At 36.4% G+C, this 20,952-nt stretch overlaps 1 protein-coding gene across 1 annotated transcript in view; it reads right to left on the minus strand.

Annotated features, from left to right (window-relative positions):
• ikzf4 (IKAROS family zinc finger 4) overlaps nucleotides 1-20,952 on the minus strand; it is an 84,076-nt gene that overhangs the window by 28,430 nt on the left and 34,694 nt on the right. Inside the window, exons 6-12 of the mRNA XM_061903354.1 lie at nucleotides 19,320-19,475; nucleotides 19,088-19,219; nucleotides 14,947-15,735; nucleotides 9,631-9,697; nucleotides 6,532-6,677; nucleotides 6,353-6,445; nucleotides 6,126-6,199 (exon numbers count right to left, since the gene is read on the minus strand). Coding sequence (XP_061759338.1) covers nucleotides 14,948-15,735; nucleotides 19,088-19,219; nucleotides 19,320-19,475 — 1,076 coding nt within the window. The 3' untranslated portion in view covers nucleotides 6,126-6,199; nucleotides 6,353-6,445; nucleotides 6,532-6,677; nucleotides 9,631-9,697; nucleotide 14,947. The remainder of the gene's footprint in view (nucleotides 1-6,125; nucleotides 6,200-6,352; nucleotides 6,446-6,531; nucleotides 6,678-9,630; nucleotides 9,698-14,946; nucleotides 15,736-19,087; nucleotides 19,220-19,319; nucleotides 19,476-20,952) is intronic.

Raw genomic sequence — 20,952 nt, forward strand, 5'->3', positions numbered from 1 at the left:
TATACAGATTTATTATACTACCTACAGCTTTTATTCTTATTCAAAAAAAATTTTGTAGGGCATACATGACCTGTGCGAAGCCAATTCCCCAAACCAAAACCCCCGTTCCAACATCTATGTATTGAACAAAATAGGAGTGAAGAAAAAAGTATTGTCTGGTCATAGTAGATGCATTTTTAAAGTGGGTAGAAATATTTCCCAAAGGAAAAGTGAGATGCAATATAATACCGAGATAGGGTATAACTAAATCTATACAGTACAATGGACCTCATTTTGTAAATCAATTAATCGAGAATAAGAAGCTATTTAACCAACAGGAAGCAATATGTGAAAATGGGTGAAAATATGTCAACATGGCTAGATATATCTTGTGGTCAATACTGGGACCAAGATTGTTTAATCTTTATATAAACGACATTTGTAAAGTTACAAAGGATTTAAAGTTAGTTTTCTTTGCAGACGACACAACTGCTTTCTGTTCGGGAGAGAACATACAGAAGATAATACGAATAACAGAAAAAAAATTAACAAATTAAAAAAAAAAAAAATGGTTTGATAGGAACAGACTCTTTGAATCTCAGTAAAACTAAAATAATCCTATTTGGTAACAGTAGAAAAGAGCATCAGACACGAATACAAATAGACGAAGTAGATATTGAAAGGGTAAAAGTAACCAGATTTTGGGGGTATTAATAGATGATAAAATGAACTGGAAATCTCATATACAACATAAGGTGGCAAAAAAACAACATTTCAAATATGGGGAAATAACTATAAATGTGCCCTACATTCATTAACGGTGTTACAAAAAAGATCAATTAGACTGATACCTATTGTTGGATATAGAGAACATACACTTTATTTATTGAGTCAAAAATAATAAAGTTTGGTGATTTGGTAAAATTGCAAACAGCTAAAATGATGTACAAAGCAAATTATAACCTGCTACCAAAGAATGTACAACAATTCTTCTCAACTAAAGAGGAGAAATATAAACTTAGACGAGAAAATTTAATTTAAAACATTTGTATGCACGTACAACACTTAAAACCTTTAGATTATCAGTATGTGGAATTAAATGATGGAATGGATTAAGTAAAGAAGTTAAACATTGTACTGATATGATCCAGTTTAAGAGCTTGTTCAAATTAATAGTGCTCACAAAGTACAAAGAAGAAAAATTATGAGAAATACTTTCAACCTTATTGAAAATAAGATATTTCCGCATCTCAGTATGTTGGTAATGACTAAATTAATTGATTAAATATTACAAAACTGTTGTGTATACTAATTCACAGATGTTATTTTATTATAAAAAGGTCAGTAAATGATTCTATATATTTGTAAACGCTCTGAAGTGGGAAAGTGGTAAGGATTAAATAAGTTTTGCTTCTTCCTACTCTTTTTTGGACATGATGTAAAGTGAAATGATACGGAACTGTGTGAAATACTGTAAGTGTGTTCATGTTCAAAATAAACTAAAGAAAGGAAGGAAGAAAGAAAGAAGATAGGATCATTATTCCACATTGATCTCAAAAACCCCTGTGCTTGTCATCCATAAAGCGCAGGACTAGTGGAAAGGAAAAATTTAACAATTAAAAACAGACCAAAGAAATGTGTGGAAGAAGCAAAACGTCCACGGACACAATGTAATAGATTTAGTAAAAATGTACATGAACATTACAAGTACAGCCGCATTTAACGACAAACAGGAAATGCAAAGGCAAGAACAACGGACTATGCTGTCTGTTCGATAGATCTGATCATAAAACCCAGGTCTAAATATAACAATCTGTGTCCCATAGATAGTCTTGTGGGCCTAAAATGAATCACTGATGTTTACGGTAGCTTCCAATACCACCTCCACAACACTATTTCCTGTAAGAAACTTTAAAGGATTCCCACCACGGGAACAGACTGGCCAAATTCCTGGTGGTATCTCACATGCCATACAATACAGGGGAAAATGGACACTACATATATTATATTATAGTATATATTATATGTATTACTCTACTTATTTTGTGTCTGGTTTTGTATTTGTTCTTTTGTCATCCCGTGAGGTGTATATTATTTGTTGTTATTGTTTTTGGATGTATTTGTTTGGTTTGTATGCTTGTGAATCTGGGCTATCCACTAAGTAAAGACTACTTATCATGTTAAAGGGGGGCAGGAAATATAAGATTTTCTTCATCCTGTTCCTTGTCAAGCATAGTTGTATAAATCTGTGTTTAGTTGCTAAAGTTTAATTGTCTATTGATAATGAATGAATGAATGAATTACTTGCCCCGGGAGATAGCGAAGAAGCTAAGTTCTTTAAAACTCAAATAACACTGAAACATCAAGGCCCAGATCTAGTGTTAACCATATCACTCCCTGAGGGACAAAATAGAGCACCCAGTGCCACACTGTTCAACACATCCAGATGGGGTTTCCAATTATGGTCATGGTCAAGTGGACTAGACCCATATTTCCCGGTGATTGTTTGCATAAATCAAACCATCCACAACACTTAACAACCCAGAGTGAACACCTATACTAAACGTGCTGGAGTCACGTTTGTAAGCGTACCATTTGATAATGTGTATAAATGGTTCAAAGTAACAATTGGTGTGTAATAATTGGTTCCTCCTTTGGCTGTTAATTGGTTACTCATGACAAACAAGTTAATTTGAAGTAATCAGCAAAATAACTCCAGAATGGGATTGCACTACATGGGAGAAAATCTACTCTGTAACCAAAGAAACAAAGCAGAAACCAATATTTGATAAACATGTGACAAAAGCGAAATTACACCTGCATTAACATGCTAGGCTCTGGACAACAGTTAGATAGATATTAGTATTTTATTGAGAATCTTAGCATCAGACAACTGCTTACACATAGTAAATGTATCAATATTTGTACAAGAATTGTTAAAACGCCTGAACAGTTTGATACCTGAACACTGGAAAAGAAGTACACTTGATGTAAACTGGCAAAGTGTTGGAGATCCAACTTATATTGATGTGATAGGTGTCCCCAGAGGTGTACCTGACGAGTACAAAAAGGTAAATCAAGTTGCAGCTGGATTCGAATCATCCCTCTGCTGGTGGTGTACGATTAACAAGAATGTTGACAGAATAAACTACGTCCACTACAACATACAGAGATTAGGAAATTGGACAAAGGCCGGACTTGAAGTCATCGCTGATCAACTCGCCGCAACCTCCCTTATGGCCTTTCAAAACCGTATGGCGCCAGACATGTTGTTAGTGGAAAAAGGAGATGTGTGCGCTATATAGGGTGAACAGTGTTGCACTTACACTGATGCGGAAGATAGCCTGACCATAGCACTGGAAGGCCTTCGCACCCTCAAACGGTAAAAATGAAAGAGCACTCATCTATGTGGGATGGATGGTTGGATGTGTTCGGCAAATACAAGTCCTTGGTATCATCAATTCTAGCATTTATTGCTGTATTTGCAGCAATACTGACGTGTGGATGTTGTTGTATTCCCTGTCTGCATTATCTGCTTAACCGTCTGATCACCACAGCGATTGGCCCAGCAGATGATAGAATTGTTCAGATGCACCTTCTGGCGGACGACAAAGAAGATGAATCTGATGAGGATACCTACCTGGACGGTGTTCCTGATCTGTTTTTAGACCCTGGTGACTATATGTATAGAAAAAATATATATAAAAATATGATGACGTGTAAACATAACTTTGCCCTAAAGACATGAACTATTAACTGAAAATCGCAAGAAGAAGGTATTGGGGATAAGAAGAGTCTGGGGAAGTTATGTGATAAACAGGAGGGAATTGTTAGAATAATTATGTATATATTATCATCATAACTATATGCTTAAGGGCCGTTACTATAAAGTATTGTCAATTTGTGCTGAAGCGGTTTTTCTGTATTTGTGCAGAACTAGCAATCTGAGAGATTGCTTGCCTTTCTTTCCTATGAGTGTTCTGTCCAGATTCCGCATGCTGACTGCCAAGGCCAAACATTCTGTTCTGGGATCAGCACAAGAACAGACTGGGCGATAGCACCTAGTGTCAACATATTTGCATTTTTGTATTATCATATCTTGTGTCGAGTCCACTCCCCCCTTTCCCTCAGTCACAATGATGTAATAGGGATTTCCTTAATAAATACAGGAGGCACGCGGGCTGTTCTTTAGAACGTTGTTTCGGATCTGTAACTAGAGTACAGCCCAAAACACGTGTCTCCTCATGAGCTCTATTTAACTCTGTGTCTGCTTGGTTCCTTGGTTCTTGTCTGATTAATAGATGTCGCCAGTGTTTGAACCTGACAACTGGCAGTTCAGTGCCTCAGCAGTACTCTGACTTGCCACACTGGGAGAAGTGGGGGCGCTCTAGCTAGTAGACACATATGTCTCTCTAGCGCGGGGGTCGGCAACCTGCGGCTCTAGGTCTTTAGCGCCGCCCTAGTGGCTCTCTGGAGCTTTTTCAAAAATGTATGAAAAATGGAAAAAGATGAGGAAAGAAATATAAAAAATACTTCTGTTGTTTTAATATCGTTTCTGTCGTTTTGTCCTACTAATATTGGCGGTCCTTTAACTCACCGCAGTTTGTTTACATGTATAACTTTCTCCAACTTTTTAAGACGTGTTTTATGCCACTTCTTTTTCCGTCCCATTTTGTCCACCAAACTTTTAACGTTGTGCATGAATGCACAAAGGTGAGTTTTGTGGACGTAAGTGACTTGTGTGGGTGCTAATCAGACATATTTGGTCACAGCATGACTGCAAGCTAATCGATGCTAACATGCCATTTTTTGCTAGCTATATGTACATATTGCATCATTATGCCTCATTTGTAGCTATATTTGAGCTCATTTGGTTTCCTTTAAGCCCTCTTAATTCAATTTATATCTCATGACACTATCTGTATGTAATATGGCTTTTATTTTTTTGCGGCTCCAATGGTCCAATGTGGCTCTTTCAACATTTTAGGTCGCCGACCCCTGCTCTAGCGGAAGCCAGCCTTTCAAAAAAAAAACAAAAAAAAAAACTGTATGTATAACAAACATGGCATTTTTATTAGAGTAAGCCAGCGTTTGTGGACGTTTTTTTGTCAGACGCAAAAAATATTGTTTTATTTTATTGCTTGGAATAAATTAAATTAAATTAATGTGTCTGCCAATATGGAGGATTATATACTGTATCCAAGATTAAATAGTTCTCTAAACTGGACTTTTAGACAAAATGAATGTGATCATACAAAGTACGTTTTTCATGGAGGATAGCTATTGCTGCTTCAGATACAAATTACAGAAAGGTAAGACACAATCACAATACTTGATTTATTTTGTTAAAAGCAAATGGTCCTAAAAAGTATTTAATGTCAACTTTATCAAATACTTTTTGGACCCATTTATCATATCATAATATCATTATGATAATGTTTTTATGAAAGTGTATAACTCCCATGAATTGATTTACGTGGACCCCGACTTAAAAAAGTTGAAAAACTTATTCGGGTGTTACCAATTTAGTGGTCAATTGTACGGAATAATATACTGAACTGTGCAATATACTAATACAAGTTTCAATCAATCAATCCATCCCTTCTTTTTCCTGTTACTCTAATATGCAGCCTAAATTAACAGTGATTAGAGCTGCACATATGAATTTAAGTAAAAAAAGAAGAAGAAAAAATTCCAAAAGTATCCATGGCTCACCTGATTGATTCATTGAAACTTTTACTAGTAGATCGCACAGTACAGTACATATTGCGTACAATTGACCACTAAATAGTAACACCCGAAAAAGTTTTTCTTCTTGTTTAAGTCGGGGTCAACGTTAATCAATTCATGGTAAACCTGGTCTTTAGTTCACCACGTCACTGAACCATGAACAACAACCACTTTTCCAACGTGCTGCCAGAATTTGCTGAAATAAACACAACTGTCATACCTTTGTAGCAATACACCTTTATGAAATATGTTGGTGAACCACCACACAAATATTAGGTAGGCACAAAAATTATATTGTTCGTCTTTGTTTATATAAAGGCAACTATCACATGATATAGAAATGGAGATCTGTGAGACTGTCAGATGGACAAAACACCAGGTGTTGGGAATGTGTGCTTCCTTATTTATATTCATACCTTTTATTTAGAGCCTCTTGGTCACATTTATTCTTCATATTAGTCACATTTGTCATGGAAGCAGATGCCATTCCCTGTGGTTAGAAAGGGTGATAATAACACTCAATGGCCACGACATTCAAAACACCTCTAGACTCTAATAAAATTCAATATAAGAGCTTTTCGAAACCATTTATCGTCATGTATTACTGATATATAAGCATTTATAAAGTGGATGAGAAAACAACCTCAGCTGTGAAGTCATTGATTAACTGCACACAAGCAGCTTTGTACACGTCATTGTTCGACTGACATCTAGTGGTCAAACTGACAATGCCAACCTAATGGTGGGAGAAAAACGAGGAATTTAAAGTTGTACAGGAAGAAGGTATTGGAAATATTCTACTTGCTTATTCTTATAACCTACCTGCTTAGGTACGTAGTGTTTTGTTGTTTTCTTTTACTTCTGTGTCGTGTTTCGAGCTAGCTAAGCAAACATAAGGTTGGCGTTAGCTCACTTGAGGGCACGCCCACAAAGGATCACGTGACATTGGGTTGAGTACCGTAAGGCCACTGTAAAGAGAAACACAAAATAAATGATAAAAGGCACCGATATATGTATTTTACATTTTAGATATTGCTTTTATAAAACATCTGATTTTGTATAGAATGTCCAAGGTACTGTAATTGTACGTACTGTAATTGAATTATGCTAAAATCTTAACTAAAGTAGCATTTTTTTTTTTAGAATTGCAAAACCACAATAACATCACATGGGTAAAGTTTAACGGCCGCTGTAAAGAGGGATTGGGATTTTATATTCTATCCTTATTATGGGAACTTTGAATGCATTTATAATTTAGAGTCTTACCAAATTGTTGTATTGTTGATACAGTATGTGGTAAGTCTTTGTAAAGTATGTCTATTTTACTTTTTTCTGTATGTTTATTGGATGTCCTCACCTTGATGGCTGCAAAACAAGTTTATCTTTGGGTAATATAAAGTAAACTAATTTCATTAATGGTGAGTAATTTAATTATGCTAAAATCTTACCTAACAAAGCAAGTTTTTTTTGGAATTGCAAAGCAACAATAACAACATTAGAGTAAAGTTTAACGGCCGCTGTAAAGAGGAACACAGATGAATGATAAAGGTACAGAAATATGTATTTCACATTTTAAATATTGCTTTTATAAAATATCTTATTTTGTATAGGGTGTCCAAGGTGTACTGTAATTGAATCATGCTAAAATCTTACCTAACACAGCAAGTTTTTGGGGGGAATTGCTAAACCACAATAACATCATATGGGTAAAGTTTAACGGCCACTGTAAAGAGGGATTGGGATTTTATATTATATCCTTATTATGGGAACTTTGAGTAGATTTATAATTTAGAGTTTTAGCAAATGTTTGTATCGCTGATACAACTTGTGGTAAGTTTTTGTAAAGTATGTGTATTTTACTTTTTCCTGTATGTTTATTGGATGTCCTCATCTTGATGGCTGCAAAACAAGTTTATCTCTGGGTAATACAAACATTAACCTAAATTGATTACCGTAATGGTGAGTATTTGAAATATGCTAAAATCTTACCTAACATAGCAAGTTTTTTTAGAATTGCAAAACCACAATAACAACATATGGGTAAAGTTTAACGGCCGCTGTAAAGAGGAACACAAAATAAATGATAGAGGCACAGAAATATGTATTTGACATTTTAGATATTGTTTTAATAAAATATCTTATTTTGTATAGGGTGTACAAGGTGTTGTGTACTTCTGCCCAAATGCAGCTGGGATAGGTTCCGGCCACCTCCGCGACCCGAGGGGGACAAGCGATAAGAAAATAGATGAATGGATGGATGGATGGGATGTACAGTATATTTACTAATGATCATGTTTTGATTTTGATTGAGAAAAGTTTGGGGAGATATGGTCTAGTACAGGGGTAGGGAACCTATGGCTCTGGAGCCAAATGTGGCTGTTTTGATGACTGCACCTGGCTCTCAGATAAATTTTAGCTGACATTGCTTAACACGATAAGTAATGAATAAATCCGCTGGTAATCACAGTATCAAAAATAAAGTTCAAAATATAAAACATTCTCATGCATTTTCATCCATCCATCCGGTTCCTACCGCACCTGTTCAAGAAGTCGCATTAATGGTAAGAAGTATTTTATTTATTTTTGGCTAGCCTCAGAATAACGTTATTAAAAAGAATAAGAGCCTTATTATACTCTAAAAATGTTGGTCTTTCTTAAAAATGCACGCATATAGTTGTATTCGGTGTTAAAAAAAAGTAATAAAAAAAAAGTTGTATGGCTCTCACAGAAATACTATTTAAAATATTTGGCTTATATGTCTCTCTCAGCCAAAAAGGTTCCCAACCCCTGGTCTAGTAAGTAGGGGTAACAACTTCATACAGGTTGGATAGCTTCCTCCATTTCAACTGATGTGTCTCACTACTTACACACCCATGTTCAGAGTTTCTCCCCTGTGGATGGAGGTTTTTAGTCCCAAGAGGCAGAACAAAACGCTCCGGATGCAGTTTTACCCAGCTGACATTAAACAACTAAACAAGCTGTATAGTACTTTTTTGCCCATATTTGCTTTTGTGTAATTTATTATTTTATTCAGGATATTTTATTCTGGCTTGTCCCAAACTTAATCTGATTGGGATTTTATATATCATTTTTATGGGAACTTTGAGTACATTTACAATTTAGAGTCTCACCAAATGTTTTTATTGCTGATACAGTATGTGGTAAGTCTTTGTAAAGCGTTTCTATTTTACTTTTTCCTGTATGTTTATTAGATGTCCACATCTTAAAGGCTGCAAAACAAGTTTATCTTTGGGTAATATAAGTAACCTCACTTGTTTCATGGTGAGTAATTGAATTATCCTAAAATCTTACCTAACATAGCAAGTTTTTTTAGAATTGCAAAAGCGCTATAACAACATATGGGTAAAGTTTAACGGCCACTGTAAAGAGGAACACAAAATAAATGATAAAGGTAAAGAAATATGTATTTGAAATTTTAGATATTGCTTTTATAAAATATCTTATTTTGTATAGGGTGTCCAAGGTGTAGTGTACTTCTGCCCAAATGCTGCTGGAATAGGTTCCAGCCACCTCCGCGACCCGAGGGGGACAAGCGATAAGAAAATGGATGAATGGATGGCTGGATGGATGGATGGATGGGATGTAAATTTACTAATGAACATGTTTTGATTTTTGTGCAAATATATTTTTTTAGATTTTACAGTTAAAATGACAAACAGTCACATCCACTCATACACACACACATACACACTTGAGGAAAGAGGTGCAGATGAACTTTAACAACTCAAGGTTTACAGTACAGACATTATTAGAAAATATACCCAAATATTGTATATATATATACATACACACACACATATATATATATATACATACATATATATATACATATATCCATCCATCCCGCTGCGGCTCACGATCAGCAGGCTATCCAGATCACAGCAAAATGGATGAACATACCTCGGCATCAAGGATCCTCAGGAAGTGTTCACAAGATCACCTCCCGAGGGCCTGTCCACCGTACACACTTAGAGGGAAAAAAAAGGAAAAGTTACAGGGCTTGATCAATACAAAACAATAATCACAAAAAAAACTGAACAAAATAGCAAGTAAACCATGACAAAACCATATCAGAAGTGACACGAGAAAAACAAGTGTAGTGTTGAATCAGTACAAAAGATAATAACAATAAAAATAAAAAATAAAAAAGGAATACAACTACAAAAAGATGGCAGTTTAGTTTTTCTTTAAATGTCTATAAGTTATGCTTCAATATATGTCAGTAAAGGTTTCCAGGTTAATTCCAATTTATTCATATTTGTAGAGTTTATAAATCTTATTTTTTCAAGAGTCATTACTTACACAAGTTCATTTAACCAGTTCCTGAAGTTGGGTGCAGATAGTGTATTCCAGTCTCTGAGAATGAGTCTTTTGGCCAAAACCGTCCCAAGCAGCAACACAGTTCTAATATGTTTTGGAAGCTTTTGTGTTTCTGAAGACTACCCAAATAAGATCATATCCCTATCAGGGACAATTTTTCTCTGATATACCCCCGAGTAAAAAAAGAAAATGCTGGACCAAAATGATTGAATAATTGGACATCCCCAAAACGAGTGAGACAATGATCCTTCAGCAGATTTACATTTATCACAAAGTTGAGATGTATCAGGATAAAATTTGTGTAATAAAACTTTAGAATAGTAAAAATGATGAATCACTTTAAACTGTATGAGCCTATGTCTGCTGTTAATTGAGCACTTGTGAATTTGAGAGAGTGTCTGTTCCCATTGCTGATTGGGTATTGTTGTTCTTAGTTCCTGTTCCCATGCTCTTTTAACACTGTCTGCTGATGTCATGGGCATAATGAAGCAGCTGACAAATTTAGCAATAAACTTTTTACTTGTGGGTGGTAAATTTAATAGTTCTAAAAGAACTATTTATCAGCTGAGACTTTGAAATGTTTTCTTTAATAAATGTTTTTACCTGCAAATAGCAAAACCAACTGAATTGGGACAAATTAAATTTGATTCGCAATTGCTCAAATGACACAAGACTGTCCTCGACATAAATGTCTTTTATGCATTTAATTCCATTTGAGTACCAGTCAAAAAATGTTTTATCTGTTATCAATGGAATAAATGCATGATTTTGATATATTGGTGAATACATAGTTACATTGGAAATATTCAATTGTTTTTTAATTTGAGAAAGAATTTTGATAGAATTTCGTACTACAACACTATGACTTATTGATTTAATTGAAGAGACTGGTTTAGTAAAAAGTAGCGATAGCAATGATGTATAGGGTTTCACTAATGACTGCAGTTCCAATTTCAGCCATAAGGGAGCAGAATTAAGAGATTCATTATTTGGGGACCCCATCTTCCAATAGGTCAATGCGTTCAGATTTGATGCCCAATAATAATTTTTGAACATTGGAAGACCCAGTCCCCCTTCCTCTGTAGATCTAAATAAGTGCTTTTTGGATATTCTGCGTTTTTTACATCCCCACACAAAATCTAGAACTAAAGATTCAAGTTTTTGGAAAAAATCTACAGGAATTACAATTGATACATTTTGAAAAAGATAAATACATTTTGGCAGAGTGATCATTTTTTGATTTTGATTGAGAAAAGTTTGGGGAGATATGGTCAAAATGGGGGGTAACAACTTGGGTAATATAAAGTAACCTAACTTGTTTCATGGTGAGTAATTGAATTATGCTAAAATCTTACCTAACATAGCACGTTTTTTTTAGAATTGCAAAAGCACAATAACAACATGTGGGTAAAGTAGAACGGCAATGTCAAGTTCACTGTTTAAAGAGACATTTATAGAGTGGCTCTGAGTAATTGAAAAACACAGTATGTCTTGTATTTAAACAAATTCAACTATTCACCATGAATAAAGGTTGTTTTCCTTTTAAAAAATACAATAATCTTGAAAACTATTGCAGTCTCAAATAATAAAAAATCTAAATATATGTATTTTTTTTTTAAGTGTCATAAAGTCATGAAATATATTTATTGTATTTAAAAAATAATCATACAAAAAAGATGACATTGTAATGTATATGATTGTATTCATTAAAATATATAAGGGTAAATATATAAGGGTAGATATATCTGCATAAATGTAGGTATTATATTATTAATTTTGCTATTCAATTACAAACCATGAATATAAAAAATATTTTAGCATAATTATGTTCATATGTGCAAATACCCAAATGTAAATACTTTCCTCTAATGTATTTTTTAGATTTGTCACACTGAGAAAACCACTATTTCATTTTTTATTTTTCTGAATATTTGAACGCAATTACCGGTAAGTATAATGCCATGATGAAAGGAATGGACACCTTAACAATTAACTTAACTTTATTAACAGTAAAAATTTCCAGAATAGCGAGGGCAACGCATTTGTAAGTGCAGAAACATCTTGGAAAGCAACAGGACTTTTTTTGAAATAATGAGGCAGTTAAACATGTTGAACTCTGAGGTAAAAGTGTTTTGTCATGTCACGTCACTCACAAAAATAAAAGATCACACAAGGAGACCCATGCCTCATATTTCACTTCACATTTTGAAAAATAGTTTCACAATTCAGGTAGAAGCAGAATGGTGACAAGTACACATGCTGTGTTCCCATTCACACAATTTTCTCTTTGTATGTCACAAACCAACAAGTGCAGTTTTATTTCTTCATTTTTTTTTGTTTTTGTCAAACCACCTCAAGAACATTCTGCAATGAAAGGAAGGTCAACTATTAAAGCAGCAAACCCACAATAACAAATTGAGAATACTTAGTTTGGTCTCATTCGTGTTCCCAAAATCAACAATAACAGAAAAGTCACTGTACTGTAGCAATAAGGTATTTGGGTGATAGAAAGGAGCAGGAGGTAACATATCTTGTGAACTTGAGGAATATGCTGGATACCATTTGGAATATAGCTGATTAATAAATACACCAAGGCTGAAACAAGCAACATTAAATATTTACCAACCGACTTGTCTGCTGAACAATTACCTTCATTGCAATTAAGTTCTATTTAGTTTCAGTTTTATATGCCGAGGCTAAAACATAAGTAGAAATACAATTCTAATTCTCAGTTAGTGCAGCAACTTGAGTGCGACAACGAGCGCAACGCTGAGGGAATCTGAGAAAGGCTGTATATAAATTAAATCTACGATCATTGAGAGTATTCAGCAGTAGTTTCAGTGCAGGAGAACAATCACAACAAAGTAAAAGCCATCAAGTGCTTCGGCAATGATTTTATATATATAAGCAGATGATCTACTGTAAAGGTAAACACAACCCCGGGCCATCTGGGTCAGGGTTTTTCTTGTACACCTCATGGCTCATGGTCTAAACTGCACCAGTATTCACTGTAAAAGCCACAATTCTTTTTTTGACCCCTGCATTTAATGCAAGAGGGAAGCTACTCTATCATCACAAAATTCCCATTGTGTACCTGGGTCAGGCAGCAAATAGTCTTTTTTTCTGATTTCACATCCTGTAAACAAGATATTTAAGGCAGTCCTTTTCAGTTTGTATCCGTTAGAGAGGCACACATTTCTCAGTGCATATAAAGCCTACCTGACACCATCTTGCATCACCAAACAAATCTCATAAGTGCTGTTTTTAAGTGTGGCACAGTGAACCTCCCCTCAGAGAATATGCTACAGTGCAGGCCTCACCCAAGACTTTTGTTCACTCTCTACAGGAACTAAATCTAAATTAATGTCACCTCTAAACTAGTGCTGTTGAACCATTAATTTTTCAATCACACTTTTGAATTTTGATTAATCGCTGTAAAGTACTTTCTTGTATAATTTAAATTAACTTATATTTGGACACTAATACAATTTCATTGACAGAATGGCATAAACATATTTTAAATGTTTTACTTTATATTTATTTATTCATAACTTGGTAACACTTTTATCCAAAGTTTAGTCAGGTAACCATACACAGTTAAGGTAAAGGAGCGTTTAGGGTCAAAATTGTGTGAGTAATGTGTGTATATACATGATTAATGCAATAATTCTTTGTGATTAATCACATGAGTAAGTCATTATTTTTGACAGCCCTAACTTTGATTAATTACCATAATGAAGTGAATTATATTTATATAGCGCTTTTTCTCCAGTGACTCAAAGCGCTTTACATAGTGAAACCCAAAATCTAATTTTTACATTTAAACCAGTGTGGGTGGCACTGGGAGCAGGTGGGTAAAGTGTCTTGCCCAAGGACACAACAGCAGTGACTAGGATGGCGGAAGTGGGGATTGAACCTGCAACCCTCAAGTTGCTGGCACGGCCGCTCTACCAACCGAACTATAGTATAATTAAAAGTAACTTTAAAAAAGATCCCAACATTTTGACACAAATGCAATTTCATTGTCAGAATGTCATATAATTTTTTTTTAAAATGTTTTACTTGAATGAGTGTTATTTATCTGCCTAAAACTTGTTAACAGTTTTATCTAAAGTCCAGTCAGGATGTAATTTCAAGCAAAATGTGCCAGTGAACGCACCAGTCGTAGTCTCCTCACTCATCCTACACAGGTGTATGCAATGGCTTGATCACTGACCGTGTGACAACCCAGGTAACCATCCATGGTTGAGGTCAAGTGCATGTGCAGCACAATTAATTGCGTGATTAATCTGAATTTCTACATGATTAATGCGCTAACTTTTTGTGAATAATCACATGCGTTAACTTAACAGCCTTACTTTAAACATACCTGAAGTTAGCTTAGGTTTCGAAAAGGTGTTTTCTTGAACTTTTCCAAACTGCCCTGCCTCCTCTGGTGTCTTCTACCAACTCGTAGAGGAGGACCGCCTCACAGTTTCAATAGTGCATCCTGATACAATTCTTTAAAATGCAAACACGGTGCTTTCTTCACTGCCTGTGCACACCACCGTTTCATGAAACAACTTAAATTGTAGGAAAAGATGGCTAGTCAACCTTTTTTCCTGCATTTTTTTTTTTTTAACTTTTGAGGAAATCCTCCAAGAAGGCACTTTTTAAAGCAAAATCACATTTTGCCAGATTATTTAGTAAGAGATAGCAACCAATCGTAGTATATAATTTGCTGTCATGAATTTTTTAATTCCGCTCTCTTTTCTAGTGAAGTAACGCCAGAATAAAACCTCAAATTCGAATTTGTACACTGGAGATTGAAAATAGGATCTGGTGCAGAAAGAACATGAGCCTGCGACGTTCTGAGTAAAATAGTCACATCCATTCATTTCGCCCCTACCCGCTCACCTCAGGCCACCTGGTGCTCTCCTCTGCTGATGTGCGAGGAGAACTCATAACGGTCCTGGCTGCGGTGGCCACAGATGTTGCACTCAAATGGTTGGTGGAAGCCATGACAGCCCATGTGAATGGTGAACATGACGTGATCCAGGAAGAGGATGTGGCAGTGGCGGCAGTGGAAAGAGCGTAGGCGCTGGCCGTCTCTGTGCAGAACCTGCACTGTCTCCCTGGAGGTGAATGGAGAGCCAGCACTCCTCTTCATTGGAGTGATGGGTGCGGGGCACCCCCTGTCCCACTCTGAGTCCATTTCTTTGGCCTGGCTGGGGCTGGAGGTGGGAAGGCTGTGGGGCAGTCCTAAGGTTTGGTAGTGGAGGTGCTGGTTGTTGTTGGAGGTACTTGTGTGTGCTGCAGCCCTTGTGTTGTGCTCTTCAGCTGTGCTCTCTGTGTCTGTAGAGTCGGGACATTCGTTGGGTGAGGTGGTGTGGCTGTGGGCTAAGGGCTGACCATCGCACCTTTCACCTGTATCTTGACCCGATAGTACCAGAGACTCCATTGTGAGTCCGCTCGAGGCTCCAGGAGGAGGCACATTGCTTTGGATAGAGCTCATAACGGTGCGCAGCTCAGACAAAAAGGCAGGATGGATTTGAGACAGTTTCCTCCTGGAGTCTTGCAGTTGTTTCTTGCCCGTTCCAATGCACTCATTAGCTGGCTGGGGGGTCAGCTGCTCCCCGTCCCTCTCTGAACCAGAGGACAAGTCATAAGGTGCTTCAGGAAGGTCAAGATGGCTGTACTTGTCAGCTGGGAGAAAGACAACAGTGGCCATTCACTTAGCGATATATACATATATATACGTACAATAAACATGTCCAGGAGCGCAACTTTGCGGCTGATCCACCATTTCGGATTCGGTTCTGTTTGAGAGATCTTCCCTACAGACTTTTTCCTTATCTCCAACATCAAAGTGCTCACGTGGGCTTCCAATTGGTTTTCCTTTTTGTGTTGGGAGTGTTGGACCTTTTGCAATGTTAAATTTTGCTTTATGAGCTATGTTGAAGTATGCTTGCTACTCATTCTTAAATGTAGAAGAATGAGATTGGCAGTCTATTAGTAGAAAGTGGTACAAATGATGTCATCATACAATTTGCATAATTGGCTATGGGGCATGTATTGTCTTTAAAGTACCAGCAGAGTGGAAAAACAAGTTGACTTTATATGCTCACTTGTGATTCATCGTATCAAATACATCATATCCAATTGTATTTACAATCTGCAAATTATGTAAAAATACTGTCTAAACATCACAAAATGCCACAATTTCAGATGGCTATTTTGAATATTCCACTCTGAATGTCTCTGGCAATTTCCGCAGAATCAGGGTTGGATGAACTCCCGATTGAAACGCTTCTGTACTCTGACCATATCAGCAGATCAGTCATAGTGAAAATATGAAGAAACTGGAGAGAGATGTGCTGTCTATCTTTTACAATCCCTATGTAAGACGAAAACAGAAATGTTTTTCTTTTTTTATGCATTCTAAGTCATAAATAAATAAATAAAAAATCCACAAACAATGGAGTCAATGGCGGCTCTCTGTTCCGCTCAAAACAGCATCTAAAAAATCATCCCAAAATCACCAACAATACTCTATTTACATATTGTAACCTGAATACTCACAAATTATTAGCAATATTGTTATTGACGCTGACAAATTATTTTTAGCGGCACATTAATAACAGACAGCTAACTAACCCCCTGCTGCTGTACTGTGAGCTAGCCCCGATGTCCTGCTACTGATGCATTGCGTCTCAGCTCATCAAAACTATTACAGATTATAAATAATGCCTCTCATCTGGATAATTGGAGAATTACTACGTAAATCTAGAAGTTGTTCATCTGTGTCATTCAATTTATACCCGCAGATGGAGACAAGGACACACAACAGAAAACAGTGTCTGCAGGCAGCAACTTTTCTTTTTAAACCTTTGTGTGGATTATGATTAATTCTTAATCTAAACAAGAAGACATGAACATCCTATCAGTTATCATAGTAGTGAGAGCAGACACTGTACAGTAAGTGATCATTTTATTATGTTCGTAGTTTGTATTTCCTGTTTAGCATTTACTGCTACATGAGGCTTTGTGTTTCATTAAAGTTGGATCTCTTAAGCAGAGCTTCTAAATTTGTATACTGTAATTATTGTACTTATTATACACTAGCTTTTTGAACGTAATGCATTTTAGTTGTAGTTTTAATGAACAAATTTGGGTGTGTTAATGGCATATCCAATGTAAATTAGCAACGAGCTAGCACCTTCTGAAAAGTGGAGCCTTACACTTACGTGCTTTCAATCCGGCATACTTGTTTTTTTAGTGTGGTAAATTGCAACACTACGAGGTAGTTCACTACAAATAGGCATGTTCGCTTGCCAACTGCTTAAGCCGATGTTCTGACGAGACTTGCTCCCTATTGAAATTCATGCCCCCCTGCATCTGCGCATGGATTTTTATTTTTCTGTGCATGCATTTGTAATCAAACATAATTGTAACTTGTATATTCCATCCATCGTCCATCCATTTTCTACCGCCCGTCCCTTAAGGGGGCGCGGGGTCAATGGAGCTTGTCCCAGCTGCACTTGGGCGGAGTACACCCTGGACAAGTCGCCAGCTCATGGCAAAGCTAACACAGATAGATAGACAAATCTTCACACTCACATTCACACACTAGGGTCAATTTAGTGTTGCCAATCAACCTATCCCCAGGTGCATGTCTTTAGAGGTGGGAGGAAGCCGGAGTACCTGGAGAGAACCAACGCAGTCACGGGGAGAACATGCAAACTCCACACAGAAAGACCCCAAGCATGAAACCCAGGATCTCCTTATTGTGAGGCACATACGCTAACCCGTTTCTCCGTGCTGCCTAACTTGTAAATCTGCATCCAGAAAATATTCACAGAGATTCCTTTTTCCCACATTCTGTTACATTACAGCCTTGCAAGAATTTTTTATTTTTATTTAGCAATTTTATTAAAAAAAAAAAAATAAATAAATAAAATAAAATAAAATATATATATATATATATATATATATATACAGTATATATGTATATATATATATATATATATAGGGCTTCACGGTGGGAGAGGGGTTAGTGCGTCTGCCTCACAATACAAAGTTCCTGCAGTCCTGGGTTCAAATACAGGCTCGGGATCTTTCTGTGTGGAGTTTGCATGTTCTCCCCGTGAATGCGTGGGTTCCCTCCGGGTACTCCGGCTTCCTCCCACCTCCAAAGACATGCACCTGGGGATAGGTTGATTGGCAACACTAAATTGGCCCTAGTGTGTGAATGTGAGTGTGAATGTTGTCTGTCTATCTGTGTTGGCCCTGTGATGAGGTGGCGACTTGTCCAGGGTGTACGCCGCCTTCCGCCCGATTGTAGCTGAGATAGGCGCCGGCGACCCCCGCGACCCCAAAAGGGAATAAGCGGTAGAAAATGGATGGATGGATGGATGGATGGATATATATATATATATATATATATATATATATATATATATATATATATATATATATATATATATATATATATATATATATATATATATATATGTGTGTGTGTGTGTACAAACTAGCATTTGCTTAATCCTGACATTGATGCACCTGAGATCCTGTATGAAAACCAATAGTTATCATCCAACCTGATGGAGCTTAAGAGGTGCTACAAAGAGTAAATGGCAAAAGGAATGGGCAAACTGCCTCAAGATAGGTGTGCCAAGCTTGTGGCATCGTATTCAAAAAGGCTGTAATTGCTGACAAAGATGCAGTATTAAGAAAAGGCTGTGAATACTTATGTACGTGTGATTTATATATATTTTTTTATTTTAATACAGTTGCAAAATGTTTAAAAAATATTTTCACATTGTCATTATGAGGTATTATTGTGTGCAGAATTTGGAGGACAAAAATGTATGTATTCCATTTTGGAATAAGGCTTTAACATAACAAAATGGTGGAAAAAGTGAAGCGTTCTGAATATTGCACTGTACTATATATCGTTACGCACACAGCCCTACTCATTTAAAGTTTATCAATAATAAAAGCATGGCAGTGACTGTTTTTTTTTGACCGCACAGCTGATAAAAAAAAAACTTACCAAGAAACTTTTGTGGCGTCGACCTCTTTCGTTTGGTGATGCTAGCGGCTAATCTATCAACAAAGTGTGGTTTCTCATTGGACGGCTCCAGTGCAAGTTTGGCTATTGGCTCGATATCTAGCAACTCACCACCTACACACAAACAAGCTAATTGGTAAAATGCTCATTGAATAAATTTGCATTAAAAGTCATGCAGGGACTTTTTTTCTTTGGGGTTTGTGTGTTATGTTACCGTGCTGTTCTGTCAGCGTGTTGACTGCAGCCTGCTGGTCCTGGCTCTTTTGAAAACTGTGGCAGCGCTCTAGGTGATCATCCAATGTGCTTTGTTGTTTGTAGCTGCGACTACAGTAGCTGCACTTGAAAGGTTTTCCCCCCAACGGTGAAGAAACTGCAATTAAAAAAAAGGAAGAAAATAATCTCTAATCTTAACAATGGATAATAACATAAAGTCTGTATTTGATAATGTAACTATAAACCATTCAACAAAAATAAACTATTACTGAAAATGTGACGAATGTTCTACTGAAATTATCACAGGTTTGAATTATTTTCACTGACTGCTTGATTATTTTTATGTTATTTGCTTTTATTTGAACAAAAAAAAAGTTAATTTTTTTGCTTTACTATATTTTAAGCTTGGATTTCTGGCATTTCAGCGTTCTATTATCGTAAACCATCGCAAAGTGACATCTATTTGCAAAATCCAGTTTTTAGGGACATTTTCTTCAAAAAAAAACTTTTGAGACTACACAAAGACCTATCAAGTGTTGACAGTTTGAATGCAGGATTTCCTGTTTTCACAGCCTGCTATATGTCATATTGTGTCATGTGCCTCCCAAAACATTTTGCTGAATAATAAATATTTCCTTTGAGCTTCACTGAGGGGGTGGGCATTTCTAATGAAATTACCTCCATCACTTACTGTTATCACATGTAGAATACTGTATGTGATAACAATAAGGAAATGTTATGCAGTTCCAGTATACTCTTTCATACTGAACATTATATAGTTGTAATTCATGAGCATCTTGAACCTTGTTGAAAATTACATAATCTTATTCATCTTATTTATGTGTAACACAATTTACTTACCCATTTAATCATGAGAACTGTATTGATTTTTAATTAATTTATTATATTTGTGTTACAGATTGAGAACCTGAATTGAAGAAAAACAAATGTGTAGGAAATTGCTATGGAATGGAAAATGGATATAATTAAATAAGCTCTGCTTTTTCCTTTTTTCCCACTTTTTGGGAATTGTTGTAATGATAAATTGGAAATATGTGATATACTATGCATATTCAAAATAATTCGAAAGTAATGGAGAAAATAGTTTATGAACAGGTTGATAGATACCTTGCTACTAATAAACTAATGTACAAATTCCAATCCGGCTTCAGAACAAACCACTCCACTGACACATGCCTTCTCTATCTGACCGACGCGGGAAAATACTGCGGCATGGTCATGCTGGACCTTCAGAAGGCCTTTGACACCGTTAACCACGCTATACTGTTGGATAAGCTCCGAGCAATCGGATTCGACGAAACCTCATCAAGCTGGATGCAATCTTACTTGGAGGGGAGGAAACAGGTGGTAGAGGTGAACGGCACCATGTCCCCTCCCCTCTCAGTAAGCTGTGGAGTCCCCCAAGGCAGTATACTAGGACCTTTACTGTTCCTAATATACGTAAATGACATGCCATCAGCATGCCACTGTGAATTGTTCCTGTTTGCGGATGACTCGGCCCTGCTGGTATCCGGCAAGGACAAGTCACAGGTGGAACAAATGCTCAGTGCTGAACTCCTCAATATTTGCACCTGGCTCGCTGACAACAAGCTATCCATACACTTAGGTAAAAC

This window comes from Nerophis ophidion, linkage group LG06 (assembly GCF_033978795.1).
Source record: "Nerophis ophidion isolate RoL-2023_Sa linkage group LG06, RoL_Noph_v1.0, whole genome shotgun sequence".
Classification (NCBI taxonomy): Eukaryota; Metazoa; Chordata; class Actinopteri; order Syngnathiformes; family Syngnathidae; genus Nerophis; species Nerophis ophidion.